The sequence below is a fragment of the Acanthochromis polyacanthus genome, chromosome 8 (genome assembly GCF_021347895.1).
Source record: "Acanthochromis polyacanthus isolate Apoly-LR-REF ecotype Palm Island chromosome 8, KAUST_Apoly_ChrSc, whole genome shotgun sequence".
Taxonomy (NCBI): domain Eukaryota; kingdom Metazoa; phylum Chordata; class Actinopteri; family Pomacentridae; genus Acanthochromis; species Acanthochromis polyacanthus.
In genome coordinates this window covers 24,666,217-24,688,741 of record NC_067120.1, presented here as the reverse complement: position 1 = coordinate 24,688,741, position 22,525 = coordinate 24,666,217, and the positions used below count along the sequence as shown (strand labels likewise).

The 22,525-nt window shown below is 38.5% G+C and overlaps 1 protein-coding gene across 1 annotated transcript in view; it reads right to left on the bottom strand.

The window, feature by feature from the left end:
- The window catches only part of glg1a (golgi glycoprotein 1a), a 47,857-nt gene extending 27,702 nt beyond the window's left edge, over positions 1-20,155 (bottom strand). The window contains exons 1-8 of the mRNA XM_022212340.2: positions 19,784-20,155; positions 9,413-9,442; positions 7,903-7,989; positions 5,078-5,293; positions 2,181-2,384; positions 1,448-1,519; positions 929-1,115; positions 160-374 (exon numbers count right to left, since the gene is read on the bottom strand). Of these exons, the coding sequence (XP_022068032.1) occupies positions 160-374; positions 929-1,115; positions 1,448-1,519; positions 2,181-2,384; positions 5,078-5,293; positions 7,903-7,989; positions 9,413-9,442; positions 19,784-20,110 (1,338 nt within the window). The 5' untranslated portion in view covers positions 20,111-20,155. The remainder of the gene's footprint in view (positions 1-159; positions 375-928; positions 1,116-1,447; positions 1,520-2,180; positions 2,385-5,077; positions 5,294-7,902; positions 7,990-9,412; positions 9,443-19,783) is intronic.
- Positions 20,156-22,525: the final 2,370 nt, after the last annotated feature.

Sequence of the window (22,525 nt, the reverse complement as noted above, 5' to 3'; positions counted from 1 at the left end):
AGCACATTGTTTTGAGGTATTTATAGAGGTTCTCCATTGGAGAAATGGTGATTATGATATCCCATACTTTGCGTGTTGTGCACATTGACTGAAAATAAATTTTACTTTTCCTCATAGCATACTGAAAAAAACCAGTAAAGATTGTCATTTTCAACTCACTGCCTTCTGACAGTTGGGCTCAATGGCTCCCTCGTCTCCCCGACCGACCCTCATAAGGCAGTGCAGAGTTCGCCCTTTGCGGTGCAGACCGGAGCAGTGAGTCTCAATCTCACTGCGACAGTGCAGCACAATCTCAGGACTCAGAGAGAAATCCTCCATCAGCATCCGTCTGTAATCCATCATCTCACCCTGACACTCACCGCTGACCACACGACCTGAAATACATTCATACAAATGCTCTCACTAAGCTGCAGCTTGTTCAGATGGATGAAGTGATTTTTACATTATCAAGCTTTCCTTACTATGGCATTTTACTACAGCAATTTGACAAAATTAGCAAGATGAGGTTCATTTAGAATGATGCAGATTGAATCGTGTGTGCAGCTGTTTCTATGAAAAAAATAAACTAAATCTGAAACTTAATTTTTTTTTAAAAAATATTTACATTAAGATAATTGTTTCTCATTTTTGTAAGGATGAATTTTGAATCCAATTTATTTATTTTTATTAAACTTTTATTAAACCTTTTCACTGTTACATGCAATAGAAGAAGTCTTTTCTTGAAGAAGGCAACATTTTATTAAGACAGATATAAAGGTGCGAGGTTCATAGTGTAGCTGAGACATCAATAAATCACAAGTGAAAGCAGACTAGTGTCTGACAGGTAACTGAACTCAGACTGGCCTCTGACTGTCAGACAATCAACTAAAGACAGACATATTAGTGGTTTAACTAAGAGTGACTGACAGAGAAAGTTGATTCTGCTTACCTCGATGTACAGCCGACTCCAGACACAGCAGGAGGTAAGACAGACGAGCTTCTCGGGCTCTGGGCATACTGGTGTCCACACTGCAGCGGTGCTTCCTCAGGTCTGACTTGCAAGCTTTAGCAAGTGAGTAGCTCACCTTGTAGTCCTGAGCGATCAGCTTCTGCCTGGTGGTCAGCGCCTCACGGCACTGAAGACACAGCCACAGTCATCATCACGGTACAGTACAGTACACAGCATGACTGAGTATGTATTTAGTCCAGTTTCTGGATTATAGTTATAAGATTATATTTCATCACCGACTTCAATGGTAATGTTTTATTTAAACCATGTCGCATTGCCTTTATTGTGCTGTCCAATAAAGGACAGACATTGTCACCTAGAGATTTAATACATTGTTTTACTGGTACTTCCCAAAAGCCACTTAGTTACAATTAAAAAAATAAAAATTAAACAAAAAATTCTATTAAGCATCATCTATTAGGTTTTAAACACTTAACAGTTGAAGTGAACAGTACTCACCCTCTCAGACATGGCTTCCTCAAATTTGTGATTAAAGAGACATTTGTAAACTCTTCCCTCCCCAGCCAATGTCTGAAATATCAAGACACAAAACAGTCCATTAACTACTGCTCTCTTCTACTGCTGCATTTACGAGATTTTCTACCTTTACTTTAGTAGTCAAAATTTCAGAATCCCGTTCACGTTGTATGGATGGCTGATACTCTCAAGAAGAAAGGTAAGATGACCTCTGGCATTAATAGCCATTCATTAAATACATTTTAATATCCAAATTTTTCTCTTCTATGCATTTTGTTGAGAAGATAAATGAATTGAAGTGAGGGGTTAGTAATCAGGAGAGAGCCTGCTGTTGTTACCACTGTGATTGTGAAATTATAACAAGGTTTTAGAGATGTATCTCAGCATATCTGTAGATTTCTCAAAGCCAAAATTGACACGTTTTCAAAGCTGAAAACTAAGTTGAAAATCAATGTAAAGAGCTGTAAAGATCACAAAGGTAAGAAAACCAACTTTCCTCTCAGTTCAGACAATTGGTAAACATTGCAAATCATGACATAGGCACATAAAGAAAAAGCATAGGAGGAAATGAGCATTTGAAGGATATGGCATACACTAGCGCTAAGAATAGAAAGGATGTAAATGACACGTTGAGAGATTCTTCTAAGAAATCTGCATCAACTGAGTAAAAACTGTACACATGTAGATGTGTATTTAACTGTCAGCAAATTCTCACGTGTTCACAGAAGCGTTCTCGGTCCTCTCTGCAGGAAAAGTAAAGGTAGCGGTCGAGGTGAAAGTCATCAGAGGAGAGCTCAGCAACTCTCATGATGGCCTTTTTACAGTCGTCCTTGATGGCATGTGCCCCTGGTTGCTCCTCAGCCTCGCGCACTAAACCTTTTTCCAGACAGGCAATCACCTCACCCTGTGAGTGGATGTCCTGCACAGATAGTGAAGTATACATAGTTACAGCAGGTACAGTTCAGGCAGTGTCACTCAGCTCAAGTACAATAAGGTTTCCCTTTAAGACAACAGTTATAGAAAAAGTTCAATAACGGGTCATTAATCTTATCAACTGCTTCTGCTCAACCATCTTTGGTTTGTTTGAAATTCTTAGCATATTATATCAATTTTTTTTTTATGCCCATTGAAATCTGAAGGTATGTCTGAACAACAATATTTCAGGGACACGCCATGAAACCAGTTTGAAATTTGCACTGTTGTCACATCACTGATTCAGAATCTGCAACACTGAACTCGTAGATCAAATCGTCTCTGAACGCAGGTGAGGCAAATAAAAGTTAAATGAGGCCATTATGAAAAGTCCCATCTTTACACACATTAACAAAAGAATTGATAATGTAGAGGTCAACCAGTGATATTTTCTGAACCACATGCAGCTACATGTCACAATATTACAAAGCATAACATAAAGAATACTTCTTAGTACAAAGTACTTGGCTACAAAAATGAAAAAAAGCTTTTTTGTTTACTGATTAACCCTTTAAGCTTCAGTCAATTCCAGCCGTTTTCAGTACAAAAAAATCGCTAATATTCTATTTTTAAATAAAAAAAATGACGAAAAATACAGGAAATATTGGACGCACATCGCAAGGTGCATTTCCTTGAAAACGACCGATTCGTGGATTTTATACAGACTTCAGGACATGTTTTGGACAAAATAGTTTACTGGCTTTTGTTGTCTGGATGTAAAAGGTTGGATTATGGCCGTTTTTTGTGGAATCTTTTTTTTCTGTGTGTAATAATGAACCCGGAAATGTGAGTCGCGCTGTGTGCGTTGAAGCCGTGTATAGAGAACGGATGGATGAATATTTGTTTTTGTCGGACAAATGTGTTTTTCTCACCCGCTGTGGTAATCACATCTGAAAGTGGTTTATACCGGCGGATTCATGAGAATCTAAGCTTTCCATCGGCGTATAGTGTTTGTATAATCGGGTTTGCAGCCGTCGGACATTCTTGAAATTCCTATGCAAATTAGTAAGTGTACCGCCGGCGGTACACCTACTACGCACTGAAGCGTAAAGGGTTAAACACATATGACAAGTTGTACCACAGAAACAAAAATATTGCTACACAGTCTCAACCAAGTAGTTCTGGAGTTTCAAAGCAATTCTTCAAATAAAACTACAAAGTTCTACTCTGCTAATCTGGGCATGATTTTTCAAGTTTATTCCCAATGGAACACAAAAGAAGAACACAATTGGATTAAAATGTTTAATCAAAAAAGACAAGCTTTGATTGGTCATTTTAATCCAATTTTTGATCGTGGTTATAAAAACAAAAAATGTATTCTTTTGGCCTTCAGCCTATCAATTTGTAAATATATGACTTAAGTATATTACACATGAGCAAAAAATGTATAATGCAGAAGTTAGCTAGTGATATTTTCTGAACCACATACAGTTTTATGTCATAATTCAAAGCATAACAGAATATTTTAATATGAAGTACTAAACTTAAGTTGTTTTCTTTGAACTTTCTTACATAGTTGAGTTTTTGACTTTTTACAGGTCAAAAAAATTAAAGATTTATCATTATTTGCTGTACCAACAAATAAAAAACATATTACTGCACTCAATTATTCATATTTTAGCATCACATCTACTCGCACTTCATCAATAAATTTGTCAGTCTCGAATTTTTTCAGTGTGTATACAGTCAATACAACGAAGGTGAACTCTGTTTGCCATAAATATATCAAACGTTGTCAGCCTAATCTCCACTCTGAGCAGCTCCAGTACACAGAAACGAGCTGCCATGACAAATTCTTGATAATGAAACCGACTGCCGCTGACAAAAAGTAAATTGCTGCGATTTCCAACTGTGCCAACGTGATATCCCATAATAACTGTGTGCCTAACAGGCTTATGAGGTTTAACTTGGCGCAGCAATGGCAAAACGTGTTTGCTCTGCTCACTGACAAACTGCTGTCAAACATGTCTTTTGTCCTTTTAGCCGAGTCACACTTTGAATGTAGTTTTTTGAAATTTCAGTGGAAGCAAGGATGTCATAAGACCCAAGATAAAATCTGGTAAACATGTTTTGCACTGAGGTAATACCATCGGTTTGAAGTGCTGTGGTGATCACAAAACTCTTTGTTGCACAATTTGCACACAACCACGCTTTTATCCAAGCTGCCATTAGGAAGATTTTTAAAGAAAACTTTCTGTGCAACAAGTTCACTGCGGTTTCATCATTCTATAGTGTTCAGCAGCGTGCTGATGTCATTCAGTGCTTCTGCTTCATGGCTGGCAAACACACATTAGGTTCATTACCGTCACCTACTTGGCTGGAGTATTCATTAGTGTTGCCGGTGTGCCAGAAATCAGGGAACTGAGGAAAGCGCGATTAAATGGTTTTTTTTTAAAGCGTTATTTTTGCTGTAAAAAATTAATTGAAATTAACGCGGCCTTACCAGCCTTACCTGTAACTACTTAGATTAATTTTTTAATCACATCCCACCACGAATTTAAATATTAACATACAGGTATATAAAGAATGTAAAAAACAAAGAAGTCAGAATAGTTTATGGAGGACTGTACCTTAAAGTAAACTAAATGCAAAGACTTGTCAGATATTTACCTTCAAAGTCAGACATGTGCTTCCACTCACCTTCTCTCCAGTGCTGATGCTACCGCAGTGCAGAGCGTTGATGTCATCGCGACACTTATCCATGAAGCCACAGATGAGCCTGAAGTCGCTGAAAACGATACTGGTCATCTTTGTGATGTATTGGTTGCACTGGTAGTCAGTGATGTTGCCACGGTGATCCACAAGACAGGATACGAGATAACCTTTCCCCAGCTCCTCCGCTGCACATTCTTTTATCTGAATAAAGATAAACAATAGTGTCATTAGGGAAAAAACTGAAAGCACTTTAAAATGTCTTCTTGTTGAGAGGTGGTTAACAAGTACACCCATATTCACTTAGAAAATACCTCAAGCTACGCAAAGATGAAACCAAGACTCTTCTCAGTCTGAATACCTTAACAGATCTGGCAAACTTAGATGTTGGACTTGTTTTCATTTTCTTACTGGGAGGCCTAAGAACCCTCATTTTTGTTTGTGAATCAGGTAACTTGGCCAGGCCTATATATCATTAGTCATTTATTTCTACAAAGTACTGTTTGCTTCACTGCATATGCCATGGTTACATGTACCATTTAGTGTATGCAGCCAACATGAAGGGGGTGTGCTGCAGAATGTGTTTTTCTAGCAGCTTCACCTGCAGAGAACATGTGGTATCTAGTTGTGGTAAAACAAGACTGTGAGCTTTCATTTTGGAATTGCTGTATTTCAATTATTGTACAGCACAGTGCTGTGAAACTAGGCTTTTTATAGAGCTTCTGTATTATGAGTGAGATGACATCTGCAGACTATAGCAAACTTCAGCTGGTGCTGGCAAATAAATGCAGACAGGGAGATAAAGACTTTGGGCTGGACCCGTTACGGCGGTATCCGAATATTTATTTTGAGATCCGAATATTCAGCTTACAGTGCTGAAATTTGTTTTCGTAAAAAAACAAAAAACAAAAAAAAACTGTTTTGCATTGGGTTAAATACATAAAGAATGTCACAAATTGTTAATTAACCAATAAGAAAAAGGTGGCTACAACAAGAAGTACTATGGCTGACTCCTTTGTCACGCACCTTTCAAATCACAGCATGCGGTGTGAATGTCAGATTATCAGTTAAGAAAGTTACAGATAACAGGCGACACAGACACCCTCCATCTCATATCAGAAAGGTGTGGCAGAAGGGTGTTTTTTATGCATCTGACATGCACTGGCGGCAGGCGATACCTCCCAACTACAATACTATTACTAAGCTGTAAGGTCAGTTATTAATTTATATAGCTTCATAGTTAATGAACAACCACTACTTTTTTGGAAGACTCCCAATGTGTTGTAAAGGAAATGAAGCAATTACAAGCGCCTGCTTTAAAATTAAGAAATTGTTAAGCTCCTTTTGAAGTCATTTTACGTGTTTATTGTTTGATTACTATTATAAACCAATTTCCCCTCCAGATCAATAAAGTATTTCTGATCCGGAAAAAGTGGGTTAGACAAAATTGTATTTGAATATTGCCCCAAAACCTAATTAAAAACTCATAAACTGATATCAATAAAACCAGGAAACCTGCTTTTGTTTTTAAGGGGAAAGCAGTTCCATAAAACTTTATGGACTTTAAAGGTTAAAAAATAATCTATAGCTCTTCAGTTGACACTTAAAATACATCTAAAGCATGATGTCTCCGTGCATGTTAACATGTGTAAAATGATGCACATTCTAGTGACAATAAAATACTAAAACACTATGTACCTAAATTAAAAAGATTGAACAGACAATATTTTATAATTTCACCATTTTTTCTATTATTCAGTTTCTAGAAACATTTACACTTGTCTCAAAATGCTGCCTTCCGAAAACAAACATATCAGGGTTCCCGAGTGCTACTTTTTTGAGAGTGTGCAAGTTAAAATTTAAAGGGGTCGCATTGTGCTAGTGCATGAGGATCACTAAGCTGTATTTGTGTCACACTAACCGGCACAGGCAGCTATTGTGTTTACCACAGTGGTGGAAAGCAGTATTTTTATAACTTTTGTGTACTGTGGTATTTACACTTAAAAGTGGGGTCTTCTCGTGAAATGCAGAGCACACCTACCAGGGCTCCAAACTGAGACTACGTAGTCGCATTTTGTAACTAAAATTTGAGACGGTGCGAGTAAATTTTTCCTGTACTCGCTCATGTGCTAACATAATTGTACAAGGGTTTTCTAATCATCAATTATCTTCAGTTAGCCTTTCACACAATGTACCTTTAGAATACAGGAGTGATGGTTGCTAGAAATGGGCCTCTGTACCCCTATTTGGATATTCCATTAAAAATAAGCTGTTTCAAGTTAGAATAGTCATGTATCACATTAACAATGTCTAGACTGTACTTCTAAGTAATGCGATGTTATCATCATTGAAAAAAATAGTTTCCTTTCAAAAATAAGAGCATTTCTAAGTGACCCAATATTTTTGCAAGGTAGTGTACATGGGCTGTTTTTTCTGCTCATACAAAAGATCACATGAAGAAATAAAAACACTCAGTTATAGATTGAACAAATATACATTAAAACAACCTAGTTTAACTTTTTTCAAACACCTGTCTGAGCACCGCAGCTACCAAGCAAGTGCTGCGGCAGCCTGCAATGTGGGGCGTTTAGGGAACATTAGTAAACTGCAGTGTATTGATAACGGACGTTCAGCAATTGATGCGTTTTGCAGGGGCAAGATTGGAGGTGAGACCAAATGAGAAAGTTGGTGGCACCGGCGCTACCAGTGAAAAAGTTTGTCTGGAAAGCTAGTTTGATTTTTCTCAAGAACTGACAGTAATTTAAATGACAATTCTTCACTGAAGCTGCAGAGGTTAGGTTTTAGTGACTGACCTCAGAAATGGTTGTCTTGCAGACCTCCACTGCAACAGATTCAAACTTTGGGTCAGTGGTCAGGTTCAGCTTGTAGTTCCACAGAAGCTGGAGGACAGAAGATACAAGCAAAGTGCGGATTACACGAACACCAACTAACTGAATCATTATACTGCACAAGAAAATAGTTGAATTGAACTGAATAGAATTTTACAAGCAAATAGACTAACAACCAGGACTTTTAACTGTGTTCAACCAATCAATTATTGTGTCTTTTAGAATCTGTACTGTAGGTTAAGTTCCATTGTTACCATGTCTTTTTTGGCTCATTAGTGTCAAAAAACTGTAAATACATCTAATGTCAAAACACTGAGTTAGTACACTTCAATACATGCAGCTCAGCTTGGTGAGGTAATCTTGGTGAATGCTGTGTTATCCAGTCTTCTTTAGACTGAATACACAGAGGAGTATATCCACCTTTCATCCTCCCTATTATGTGTGTGTTCTGCTAACTGACAGCATGGAGTAGCCTGACCAGCTCATCAACAGGAAACTTAGGTCCAAGATATCAGAAACTGGCAGCTACATACACCGATCAGGCATAACATTATGACCACCTGCCTAGTATTGTGTTAGTCTCCTTATGCTGCTAAAGCTCCTCTGACCCAGTGGGCATGTACACAGGACCTCTGGGGATGTCCTGTGGCATCGGGATGGTGGCAGTAGATTCTGTGTGTTTTGTGGGTTGCAGGGAGGGATCTACCTAGATCAGACTTATCGGAGAACATCCCACAGATGCTCAATAAGATTTGGATCTGGGGAGTGTGGAATCTAAGTGAACAGCTTAGCTCTGCCATGTTCCCCGGGCTGCTCCTGAGCAGTTTTGGACGTGTGTTGGAGTGTATTGTTCTGCTAAGGATGGTAACTGGCATCAAGGACTGCTACTGACACTGAGGGGCTGGGGGTTAGGGGGCTGCCTGACCTGCAATGCTTTGGTGGATGGTACATGTCAAACGTCCACATGAATGTCAGGACTCAAGGTTTCCCAGTTGAACGTTACAATATAACAAGAGGATCTATGAAATTCACTTCACCTGTCAGTGGTCATAATGTTGTGCCTGATCGATAGCCAGTTTAGGAAAGATTTGCTTTTCACTTCAGTTCAGTGCTCAGCAAACACTAATTTGATGTCAATGACAACTGTCACCAACTCTGTTTAATTACAACTGGGCTGCATTTTGCTGATAGTTAGATGTTGGCATTCGATTAAAATGTCAAAAACACTTTAGATGAGAAGTACTGAAAGTGATAAGAATAAAAACGCAACAGTTAATAAGTTTGTGCAGCAGAAAGCTCAAGGAAAACTAGAAGTTACTTATTATTTCTGGTGTTAAGGTAAACAGAGGTAGCAAACTACTGCCCCTGTTGTTGGAAATTAACTGTCAGGTGTTCTACATTTAACATACACAACATGGAAAAACAGGACGACAGGGTGCATGCTGGGAAATGGTCCTTTAGGGTAGAGACTTACATGGTTGCATTCAGCAGCGATTTCCGTTTCCTGAAAGAGGAAAAGAGAACAAAAGGTTAGATGGTAATGTGGAGATTCATTTCATGTTTAGGGCCTATTTTACTTTCATTGAGGGTACATCAAGTGCATCTTCTGCAATTTATAATATCCTATAATCCATTGCAAGCTTTTCTAGACAAGTCTAGTGGTGGCATCAGGCACTGACATTATGGTTAAACTGCTGCAGGCATCTTATTTAAGGAAGCAGCACAGTTCAGGAATGGTAAATCTGTGGATAGCACAAGTTCGTAGGAGGCCTCCAGACTTGGCACACCGCTTCTAGAGCAGCATGGGGACCAAGTTTTCCTGCTGTGCTGCATTACCCTGAGGTGGCCTGTCTGCCTTCCTGCCTCTACCAGCAGCTGAATGAATGCAGACTAACAATCCCCTAAAAACAATCATTTTTACCGAATTCTGGATAATCAAAAACTATCGGGTTTAAATGATAAAAACCATAATTTAAGAAAAAGCATCTTTGTGTACATTCACATTTGCTGTCAGAAGTCAAGTTCTCACTTCCAGGTTGAAAATTCAAAAGAGATTTTATTAATCCCATAGAACGTGTTCACACTGCACATTAAAAATACCACAATATGCAGCTTGTCTGTTCACTCTATAAAGGTCAACTGACCAAGCACCGTAAGGAGCTCACACTCAATGTAAGATTCCGGGTTTTATTGTTTAATACCAATTCCATAATAAACAGTTCCAATAAAATTTAGTGAGACAAGATGGCCAAGTCCCCAGTGCTGACAAAGAGAGAGAAAGACATATTACTTTGCTGTGTTTTATGGATTTAAATGAATTATTAGTTATGAATATGATGCACTTAAGTGAAAAACTATTTTACATACTGTACATTTCACAGTACAGATCCAAGTCTTACAATCAATATTTCTAACATTTGTTTTAGTTTGTGTTAATAATTTCCAAGTATGGTTGCTTTAACTGATATAATAAGAACAAGGAAAGCACTCAGAGAGCACGGTACTCCGCCAAGGCTCCTCGGTCGTTGAATGATTTCCAACAGATAAGTCCTGATAAGTCCATAGCTGTTTATTTGTAGTAGGATCACAATCATAAAATTGTCAGCAGGCAGCTGATGTAGAGTTCACTTTTTGTCATAGTTACAGTGACGCTGTGTCGCTATCTCGCAATGATACTAAAATCTCCGGACTATAAGCTGCATCACTGCCAAACTATAATCAGGTGGTCCTTGTGTCATTTCTGACCTTCCCTGAAAATTTAATTCTAATCTGTTTTTCATAATGTTGCGCACAGACAAACGTACAGCGGTAGTCAAATCACTCTGCCGCGTTCCTTGGCGTAGTAATTAGAAACTGAGAAACCATTGAATATTAATATTTAGCATGTATTTTATGCACTATGCATGCTTTTGTTTTCTTTGGAAAATGCACCAAACCATAACCCCAAAACTGAGGTGCATAGCAAACTCTGGAATTTATATACTGTTACGCCCAAAAACCTAATAATCAGATACAAATAAAGGAATCAAAGAAAAGCAAAGTCTCAAACAGTTGATAATTGCTTATAATCCAGTGAGCTTGACTGTTGACGTCATGACGACAAAACTGTAAAGGCAATCACTAGAATGCAAAAAAGCTAACCCATAAAACACAGCTGATTTTGTTTGTAGGTTATGTTGTCCAGCTGGGAAACTACAATTATCAAAAAATACAGTTTGTTCCCAGATGCACTGACGTAATTTTGTTTTTGTGCAGGCTCAACCTACTTGCAATCAATCGTTTGTTGATAAGTTGACAAGAACTGGGCGGGGTAACCTGGATAGAATTTGACAGTCTAATGCTGGATCAAAGACCACAAGATATTTGTTTGTTTTTTTTAATTTACCTCTGTTTCTGTACCACCATCACATCTGCACACACTCAGCCCACCTCTGGGATAAACAGCCAGACATTGCGTTACACTGCTACAGAGCCCAAAATGACTAATGCAGGCATCTATCCAGCTCTGTCAGGGGACCTTCATGTTTCAGAAAACTAAAAGTTCTTATCCATTTCTTAACAAATAAAGCTGATGAGAGTGTAGTAATATAGGCTTTTGTTGGGCAACAGCAAATTAACTGTTCATCTGAATCAACTCTAAATTGAAATTATTGAATGAATCCATCTCTGAATGACTGTTACAGCTGTAAAATACACAACAGTTAGAAATAAAACCTTCAGAGACACACCCATTCACATATTTGAAATATTTAGGCTCCTTTTGTTGCTCCAATCACCGAATGTGACAAATCTGCTAAAGCCTCCATCTAATGTAGTAGCTGCAGCTCAATTAAACCTAATCAGCTCCCTTTTTTGTCTTGGAAAAACAGAGCGAGGTTGAGCTATAATTGGAAATGGGTGAGAGGAGGAGATGAAGAGAGAAAATGACACATGACAGAAAGGAGGGGAGAATCCAGAGGGAAGCCATTCATTTCCAACACCTTCTGAGTCATGAAGCAGAGAGCAGCAGCTGGGCGTTAGTGTGTTCCGAGCTTTCTTCTTGAGCACTATTTTCTCAGTTTGAAAGCAATAATTAACTTGTTCAAATTAAATATCATTCAGCATATAATTAAATGGACTAGCTTAATTTCATTAACTTCTGGCAGTAAATCTCTGAGCGCCAAAAACCCAAGAATGTATCTGTATTAACTGAAGAGCCTGTGATTATTGTATTGATCAATCAGTATTTATATGGTCTATAAAATGCACCAATGTCCTTTGCAATTTCTTAAACCCAAGATCAGGTCTTCAAATTGCTTTTCTTAATCAACAAAAAAACCTAAGGTGTTCAATGTAACATCATACAAGACCAAAGGCAACTTTTGGTATTTTTACTTGAGAAATTATTCAAGGAATTGCCGAAATTGTTGCAACTCAAAATTCATTCACTGTGGTTGCACAATTATTAAATAATATCATCATTACTTTCACAAAATTGTAGGGCTGGACCTGAATATCCGAATATTCGGTCATGACAGTGGTGTCTGAGTATTAATTTTGAGATCCAAATATTCATTCATTTCTGACCTTCCCTGAAAATTTAATCCAAATTCATTAGTCCGTTTTTTAATAATGTTGCACACAAGTAAACAGTCAAACCAACATCGATCATCACATAACTCTGCGGTGTTCCTTAGCGGAGTAATAGTTTGTATACTGCACTGTTCAGAGAGCTGTGGTCTCTTACAACATTCAAGCAACACTTCTGTATCCTGCTTGAAATAATGACCAGCCAATACATGTTATCTGCCTTGTCATAAGAATGTGTTTTTATTGATAATGGACCTTTTGTCTCTCTGTCTCTATACTTTATCATCTTCTAAAAGAACTAGCATCCCCAAATAACACACCTTCATTAAGGTTTGTCCACTGAGCTGCTCTGTTATCATCTTTATGTGCCAACAGTGCTCACAGCTTGGTTCAAACTTTAACTTTTTAAAACATTTTAATGTAATATATTAATTTAACTTCATTATCATTGCACAATATATTATTAAAACAGTTTCGATAGCATACCGTAGCACAGCACAACACACCTCAAAAGGGAAAAACAAACATACAGGCTATTTGGCATGGAACCATTTTAGGTCTGTTTGCTTCTCTCCTGCTCACTTCACGAACAAATACTGGACTTTAAAGCAGCTGAAATCCCAGTAAAAGTTGCTCTCATTTCTACAAAATTACATATTGGTCGATCCATATGCTCTGCACCACTAAATCCTGACTTTAAAACCACAGCTTTGTCTGACAAACTCACCACAGACATAATTTTAAGACGATAGCTGTGCTGTGAATTCGGCTTTATTTTTTTCTTTTTACAAATAAAAGACAAATAACACAATAAGGAGACATTTAGTTGGCTTAGCTGTCCTGTGTTTGTAAATTAATTACCATGTATATTTTGCACTTTGTTTAATTTACAGGTCGATTCTTTCGCTTTGTTAAGGGGTTTAAAAGAACTTTCTTTTGGGGGTATACTACTGACTTATTGAGCCCTCTTTTTCATGTATTTTTATCATGTTGGAGTTTCCAGTTTAATGCTACAGTTTTGCACTTTCATATGTAAACATTTCCATTTCACTGTATTGCACTACACAATGACTTGCAGCTTGTCAAAATAAAATGATCTTAAATTAGAAGGTCACGCTACTTTTTTTTTTAGGAAATTTTGGATTACTTGACTAAATCGATAAACTAGTTGTTAGTGACAGCCCTGTTGTAGTCGGTTACATTTTTGTAATGACTTGTAGACGATGTATGACAAGACCACAGTCGTTGAGCAATCATCCTTCTTTCACAACCTCCGTGACATCTTTGAGAAGGAGGTGCTAAAACAAATGTGTGATCGCAAAGCCTGTCACTAAACATGGAGAGCATTGTAATTTAATTTGTGATTCAATTACCAAAGATCGCTGTATGATTTTGGACGATTAACAAGCAACTTGCAAGTCCCAACAACAGTTACAAATATCTAAAAACATCAGAGGATGAGTCACAAGCGCTGAGGTGCCTGAGACTTTTTAACTAATAACTGGTAATATCACTTCCTTTTAAATACAACAGCAGCAGAGCTGAAGTCAGATCAACACTTTAACGGTGTCGACACTAAACATTAAGACTTAATATACCGTCAGACAAACACTGGATGCTGGAAGGATACTAAAGAATGTTGTTTAGCAACCAGGAACTTTTTTTTTCTTCTTTTTCTTGGCTGAGCAACAAAATACTTTCATCAAAACAAACTAAAAGCTCCTGTCTTTATGTAGGATAATGCAAGATAAGCCAATAAAAGCAACTACATACTGGTAATAATCTTGTTCCCAAGCAAGCTGAAATATTGTTGCTTTATTTACCAAATACTTTTTGCAACATAGCTTATAACGGACAGCTCTAATCGTGCATTTTATTCAACTAGCTAGCTTATCATTTGTGTTATATGAATTCAAAGTAAGTTGGTATCGAAATCTGATAAATGTAATGGTGTAAAAAGCACAATCATTTAGCTTCAATAGGTAGTCAACACTTAAAACGTTGGCCAGTATGGAAAAACAAAATCACTAATGACTGTATTTTAGTGCAGTATCTTTGGAAATAATGGTTTTAGATTGACATCACTTAGACAGGGAAATATCAAGAGCTGAAAACACACAAGTCCTGATAAGCAGACAAACGGCAAGCACCAACGCTTTAGAGAACAGAGACTAGGAACTCAAAACGTCACAGACACTGCCTGATTTGAGGATCCCATTCCTTGTGTTTTTCAACGTGTACAGCATAACAGCTAAAAACACTGGTCAACGCCTGTTTTACAAGACGCTGCCATGGAGCTCTAATGTGCTAATTGATCATTATGGCACTGGGTCCATTTGGGAGGACGAATTAGAAACAGTCACATCGAGGCTTCATGCAGCCAACAGGCCAAAGCAAAGTCTTCAATCTCCAGAGCCTCCTCCCTCTGGACTCAGAGGCTCTGCACCACGTACACAAAACCACAGCCACCAGCAGGACTGACAGCGGGCAGGCCAGAGACACACAAAAATGCATCAAGTCTAAAAGCAGCTCTTAATCTCACCCTTGAACCAGAGAACCGTAGCAGCAGAGCGCCAGCTGGGCAGCTCAGGGTTCTAACACAGTTGGCATGGCAGGCATAGAGAGATGACACCATGGACCCAAAACAATGCTGTTCTTTCAAAAAAAAAAAAAAGAAATTTCGAAGTTATCCTAAACTTTTGAACATCCATCCATTCTCTATACATCGCTTTATCCTCACTAGGGTCGTGGGGGTGCTGGAGCCTATCTCAGCTGACTCAGGCGAAGGCAGGGGACACCCTGGACAGGTCGCCAGTCTGTCGCAGGGCTATATATACAGACAAACAGTCACTCTCACATTCACACCTATGCACAGTCGTTGATAAATACAAAACATCCTGCAACAAAATTTGCGGTGGCAACAAGTCCAAAGACTTTTTTTTTTTTTTTAAATTCAACAGTGGTGAACAAACTCGCACATAAATTACTTTGATTATTGTCCACAGGGAGATCAGCCGAGTCAGACATATGCATATGCAGAAATAAAGTTTACTACGCCATAAAAACCTAAAATGATGAAGCTCTACTTGGGTCTAACAGAGGGAGCAAGCACTCCCTGGGAACAAGTAAATGATTATCACAAAAAATGGGCAGCAAAATTCACAGGATCACACTTGCTCTCTTTCCATGTCAAAACCTCGGTGGAAAAATAAACAGGACTTTTGATATGACATTATTTTCACTCTCATGCTAATTTCAGTCATGACCCTAAACATCATTCTCGGCGTCATTAAAAAGGTTTTAAAAGGACAAAAAAAATAAAAAAATAAAAAAATAAAAAACAGCCAATAGCCTGAAACTGGTGCGCATGGCACCGAGATGGTCATTTTTAACAGAGATGATTTAACGTCATTTCATTTTGAAAAAATCTCTCCAGTTAAAAGAGAGAAGGTAAGAGAGAAAACTGTGTTTAATGATTTATATAAAAATGTTACACCCAGTGCACTGCAAAGGGCAGCGACTAATCCCAGTATTACTGATCACTTAAGGGGCTGATCTTCCAGTGAGTAAATGGTCTGTATTTATATAGCGCTTTACTATACCTGCAAGGTACCCAAAGCGGTTTATAAGATACGTCACATTCACCCATTCAAGGCACTAACCACGACCCACCAGGAGCAATTAGGTTGAGCACATGAGCACGACAGGCCGAGGATCGAACCAGCAACCCTCCGGTTGCAAGACAGCCACTCTACCCACTAAGCCATGCTGCCCCATACTGTAAATACAAACTATGTTATTCCTGATTTAACTGCAAATTATGTTGTAAGCTGACTGGTCTTTTTTATGAAAACTCTGAAATTATTAAACTTAACCACTGTAACCATTAAAATAAAATAAGTTAAATGAGTCAAATTTTGCACATTCAAATTGCTTGTTCTGTCAGTCAAACAGTTAAGAGAAGATACTCCATTTACTGTTATAGCATATCCTTATATTTAAGTACAAAAATTGCTTTGTATTTTTGCAGTTTTAAAGTCTGATATCATCAGTAGTCATTTTTAGTACTGGCTTCCTAGATTGTTTTACTGGCATTTGCCCCTTGTATACTGTCCCATTCTTCATCTTTTAGCTATTTGCAATTAGCTCACTGCCCTACATTTTCTACAGACAAGCTAAAGACAGGGTGTTTCACAATGACGTTTACCACCACAGAGGATATTGTCTTGTGATTGTGACTAAGCAGATAATAGACACAAATCAAGCTCTAACTTAGCTGCTGTAAGCTCTTGTCCTAGCATAGAGTGATGTCTCAGTCCACTGCAGTTTTGCTGCAGACAAGCAGCTAATGAGCTTAAATGAGTGAGCAATCAGTTGCCATCCAGTGAAAAGCAATGGCCCTGAGTTGATCTCTCAAGGAGACCTTGGAGGGGCCTACAGGTCACAAATGCAACCTGGTGCTCAGAAAATCACTAGCAAGCCTGGGAAAGAGACTTTTTTGTGCGAGTTAAGTGGTCTTTCATCTTTCTTTAACAATATCTTTGGACCAAAGTTGGCGCAAGATGAGGAAAGCCACCAGAAAGCTATTCACTGTTCATCAAGAAAACCTTATCTCTCCATCTAGGTTAAATTCAGTTTACAGATAACGAGGTTGTATGAAAATAGAACTCAACTAAGTCACCAAATGCTTCATATTTGCAGCATTGTGGCTGTGATAAATGGCTTTTTTCTTCTGCCATTCATTGTAAACTAAATAGCTTTCATCTTTGGACTGCTGTGCAAACAGCTTGTCACTGACAGATATTTTTTAAACTTTTGTGGCAAATTATTGAGTAACTTATTAATCAAGTAATCAAAGAAATGGGTGACAGGTTTCTTGATCATGAAAATAACTGATAGTTACAGCCCTACACTGAATGTTGGTGAGATGCTTGTGGCACCTGTATACATTGTTCATCCATATTTGCACTGGTTGTTGCTAGAGATACGGACCCATACCCGTAGCCTGTGGACTGCGGATACGGCACTTGCCATTTGCCAATCAGATGCGCGAGATCTGGTCACGTGACTCCCGGTAGACGCTAGCGGTATGGACCCGTAGCATTGGTACTACAGGTACGGACCCTAAACCTGACCCTAACACTAACCCTAACCTTAACCTTTGCTTACCTTTCAACAGTTTGCAGTGGTTAGCAGCTTCTTGACTCGCGAGACACGCGTACGGGTCCGTATCTATCTGGCAAATGGAAAGTGCCGTATCCGTAGCCCACAGGCTACGGGTCCGTATCTGTAGACACTACCATTTGCACTAGCTTGTTACTAAGTTTTTGTTTTTTTTCTTTTCATTCTATTTTTTATATTATATTCTTGTCTCACTTGCTCTACATTTGTGTGTGTGTGTGTATATATATATATATATATATATATATATGTTACAGGTGAAATTAGAATCCGCCTAGGCAGAATTAGAATTTTGATTTTGCCTAGGCGAAATCAAAATCCTACCATGGTTGTTGTAAAGATTTCAATCTTGATATATCAATAGCCTGTATATTAGAAAGAATAACCCTCACCCTCTAACAGGATTTTGGTATACAGTATACGAAAAAACAACCCAGAAACTACTTTGACAACATAATTTTTCGCTGCTTATTTTGTCAAGTGTTGAGGACAAAAGTTGATATTACTTTTAAGTAATTATTTACCTTGTATCTACAACCAAATTTCAAGGTACATAATGTTAGGGAAAACAAATAATTACATTAACAGAGCATATTATATTCAAAACCCTTCAAATTTCAATCTAGCCTAGGTGAAATCAAAATTGTAATTCTGCCTAGGCGGATTTTTTAAATCTGCCTGGATTCTAATTTCGCCTGCAACATATATATATATATATATATATATATATCCCCATTTGTTTTATTTACATCATTTATTTTTAATTTCTTTTTTTTGACTCAGTTTCTTACATCATTGTTGCACTGCCTGTTCTACGTGCCTTTTTCGATTGCCCCATGGGAACAAATAAAGTTTTTTTGAATCTGTTTGTTCTACAACCAAATAGCACCTCATGGATCATAGTTCTGTCCATGTCATACATATGTCCCATAGGACATGTTATGAAACATTTAAAATTTGCAATACAAACATGTAGCTTGATCTTCAAAATGAAAAATAAGATATTTGCAGAAAATAATCAGCTTTGTGATATACAAAAAAATGGTACTGGCAAATCTTAGGCACTGGGACTGAAAAAGAAGGGAAGAGTTCATTTATTTTCTGGTTAAGTGACGTCTAAACATGTAAGGACAATATTCAATATTCGAAAACCCTCAGAGTACTAATCCTGGTGCTGCCCCAACTAGAAGAGGGAGGACAGTAACAACCATTCCCAGGTGAGAGATGAGAGACTCCAAAGCCAAAACGGATTTTAACTCCTTTATCTTCCTTACATTGACGTCTATACTACAAAACAATTACAAACTTAAAATAACTTGTCGCGTTACCCCAAATGACTGGAACTGAAACCTTGTGGGGTAACGTTACATATAATGTGGTTGGTGTGAAACAAGCCAAAAATCAACGAGCTAAAGCCTTGGTGATGGTTTAGCTACCATCTCGCTCAAGCTTAACGTAAGCTAACCCAGTTTGAATAGCTACCAGGTTACCGATCTGCCTCAAACACACAGTGTCAGTGTGTGTCTTTGGACTGTTAAGCCTTTAAGTTGGAAATTTTTCGTGGACAATTTTACATTTAGCCGCCAGCTAGCCCAGATGTGAATAACAATAAATTGAGCAAAAGAGTGAATCTGTGACAGCCATGCATTTTGGCAAAAATCGGCTAACTAATACTTCACAAAACAGGGATTATTTTTAATGTTTTCCAGTGTTGTTTTATTATCCTTTGTCAGTCTTTGGCTTTTCCAGTTTGATATTTTTGGGAGACGCTAAAGCTATAAAGAAACACAATTCAAACAGTCGCAAGTCTTGAAGAAGTTACATGCCTTTCGTGACATTGCATGATGCCGAACTGAACAGACCGCCCTGACGAGATGACTCTGTACACGTTTTCGACCTCTTTGTGCAGTGAGTGTCACACTGAATGTTATAACTCGTAAATTGCTTCACTTTTGGCCGACATTTGGCGTGACGTTCTCTCAATACGATGGGGCTAGCAGCTGGCTAACTGTCGCAGCTAACACTAGCTCGTTTGTTCAGCAGGCACACCCTGCTTCTTTCCCAGCAGCCACATTGCTCACGCCCGCTAGTTTACCTCTTTCCTGTCCTGGAGACACTCCAGTACCGCCAGGTTGTTGTTCCAGGAATGTTTGGGGCAAAGCCGGGTCAGGTCCTCCCTGCACACCGCCTCCTCAGACAACTTGAAGCCGGCAGAGCGCCTCCGCGATAGCGAGGCCCCAGCGCCCTCCTTCTTCTCAGCGGCTCCCGGGTTCCCCGCAGCGGGCCCCAGAACTCCGGCTGGATTTGGTAGGTTTTCAGGAGCAAGTTTGGCGACAACATTGTTTTCTCCTCGAGTTGAATGCACAAACGACAAGATGCACATCAAAAGCAGGAGCAGAGGAACACGTATACAGTCCGCCATCTTCACAGAGCCAGTCAGCCTACTGCTGCGTTCAGGGGCTGTCGGAAATATGGGAACTAGAATTAAAGTTGCAGACGCTTTTTTTTTTTTTTTAGCTTTGCTATGGGACGGTCGTGGACAGCTCCTAAATGATGAGTCTGTGCCTGTGGGGCCCTGCTCTGTGTCATTCAGTCACGCAACCACCATGGGAACGTCTTTTCCTGCCATTCTTTATCATTTTAATGACAGACAAAAAACATTTAAGAAGTTTATACTTGTAAAAAAGCTGGTACTGAACCACTTTGTCAGTAACTATAAAAAAAACACTTGGTGGTAAATGATGCACCAACTAACTGTGACTCCATCGTTCATCAATATTTTCATTTTTTGCAAAGCAGCTCCCATTCAATATATGATTTTTGGTACAGGTACCAAAGTTTTATTCAAAATCCCTCAATATGCTTTTGACATAATCTCTTACAGTTAACAAAATATATGATGGCATTTGTGGTACTGAGTAAAATTAACTGTAGTGTGTGTGTGTGTGTGTGTGTGTGTGTGTGTGTGTGTGTGTGTGTGTGTGTGTGTGTGTGTGTGTGTGTGTGTGTGTGTGTGTGTGTGTGTGTTCTTGTACTTGCTACATGGTGAGTACCATTTTCTGCATTTAACTATCAAAGTGAGGACATTTTTACAAAGTGAGGACATTTTGGCCGGTCCTCACTTTGAAACAGCCATGTTTGAGGGTGAAGACTTGTTTTTAGAGAACAGGTATGAATTGAGGTTTGGTTAGGGTTAGGGTAAGGATTAGGGTTAGGCAATCAGTTGTGACGGTTAAGGTTAGGGTAAGGCTCTAGGAAATGCATTACGCCTATGGATGTCCTCACTAAGATAGAAGTACAAACGTGTGTGTGTGTGTGTGTGTGTGTGTGTGTGTGTGTGTGTGTGTGTGTGTGTGTGTGTGTGTTCATAGTAATAAAGGAACATGTGCAACTGTGTGTCTCACTATAATGTTTTTAATATCTTTGGACATCACTGGAGCTTGATGGCACAGTGACATAAGGTATGGCAAACAGGACACAGACAAAACACTTAAGTAAAAATACCCGTGCTGGGCGATGGTTAAAATTTTTCTAGCAATTCATCGCTTGATTTTTGGCATGTTTATGCACAAAATTAATTAAATTAACAGTAGTGTATTCCAGGGCTGCACAGTGGAACAGTGGTTAGCACTTTTGCTTTGCAGCAAGAAGATCCCAGTTCAAGTCCCGGCTTGCCCGGGATCTTTCTGCATGGAGTTTGCATGTTCTCCCTGTGCATGCGTGGGTTTTCTCCAGGCACTCCGGCTTCCTCCCACAGTCCAAAAATATGCTGAGGTTAATTGATTATTCTAAATTGCCCATAGGTGTGAATGTGAGTGTGATTGTTTCTCTGTATATGTAGCCCTGCGACAGACTGGCGACCTGTCCAGGGTGTCCCCTGCCTTCGCCCTAAGTCAGCTGGGATAGGCTCCAGCACCCCCGCAACCCTAATAAGGATTAGGTGGTGTATTGATGATGGATGGATAGTGTATTCCACAGTTTTATTTTGAAAGTATTGCTATATGAACAAAAATGCAATCACATTTGGTTTGAAAACACTTTAAACAAATATAGTGCTTTTTAACAGCAGTATTCCCTTTACACAGCAACGGTTAAAATATTTCTTGTAAATCTCAACTTAAACAATAATGTAATAAAATAAAATAAAATAAAAGCTATTTGCCACAGCAAGAGCATTAATGTTTTATCTGGAGCATTAATGTTTAATCTGGTTCGTTATAGAAAAACAAGTTACCTTCAGTGTCCAGAGCCACGATCACAACATAACAGGATCCTTCCCAGCAGCGGCAAGTTAACATTAAATACATTCTTTTTTTATTAGTCTGAATCTGCACATTGGGCTTGTTGACAACAAGAAAGCATTGAACATCACCAGACTAATTTTACCCTTTCAAAGCATCAGTCACATGAAATTTAAAGAAAAATGCATTTAACTTTAAAAAAAAATTGCAAATGCCGAACAACTTGAAAGATATATTTCCATTACTTTTCAGCCATTACATTGCTAAAAAGATTCCGTGTCTGCATGTAAGTCAGGGGATAAGTCACTTATAAATGGGAGGAAATGTCAGTACAAAAATGCTGAAGATTGTAGTGAGTAAGGAACAGTGTCTGTCAGGGTATGTTAATAAGTGTATTTTCTCACTTCAAAACAAAATGTACTTCCTCCATGCCACTTTTTGTAACAATTCATGACTAAACAAGTACATAGATCCTTACCAAAATGTTTGTCATCATCTGTCATTGATTTGTGCGTATTTTCATTAACAATAAAAACTTTAGTCTATAAAATGCTATTTAAAAATATCCACTATACACATCCATTAATCAAAATTTA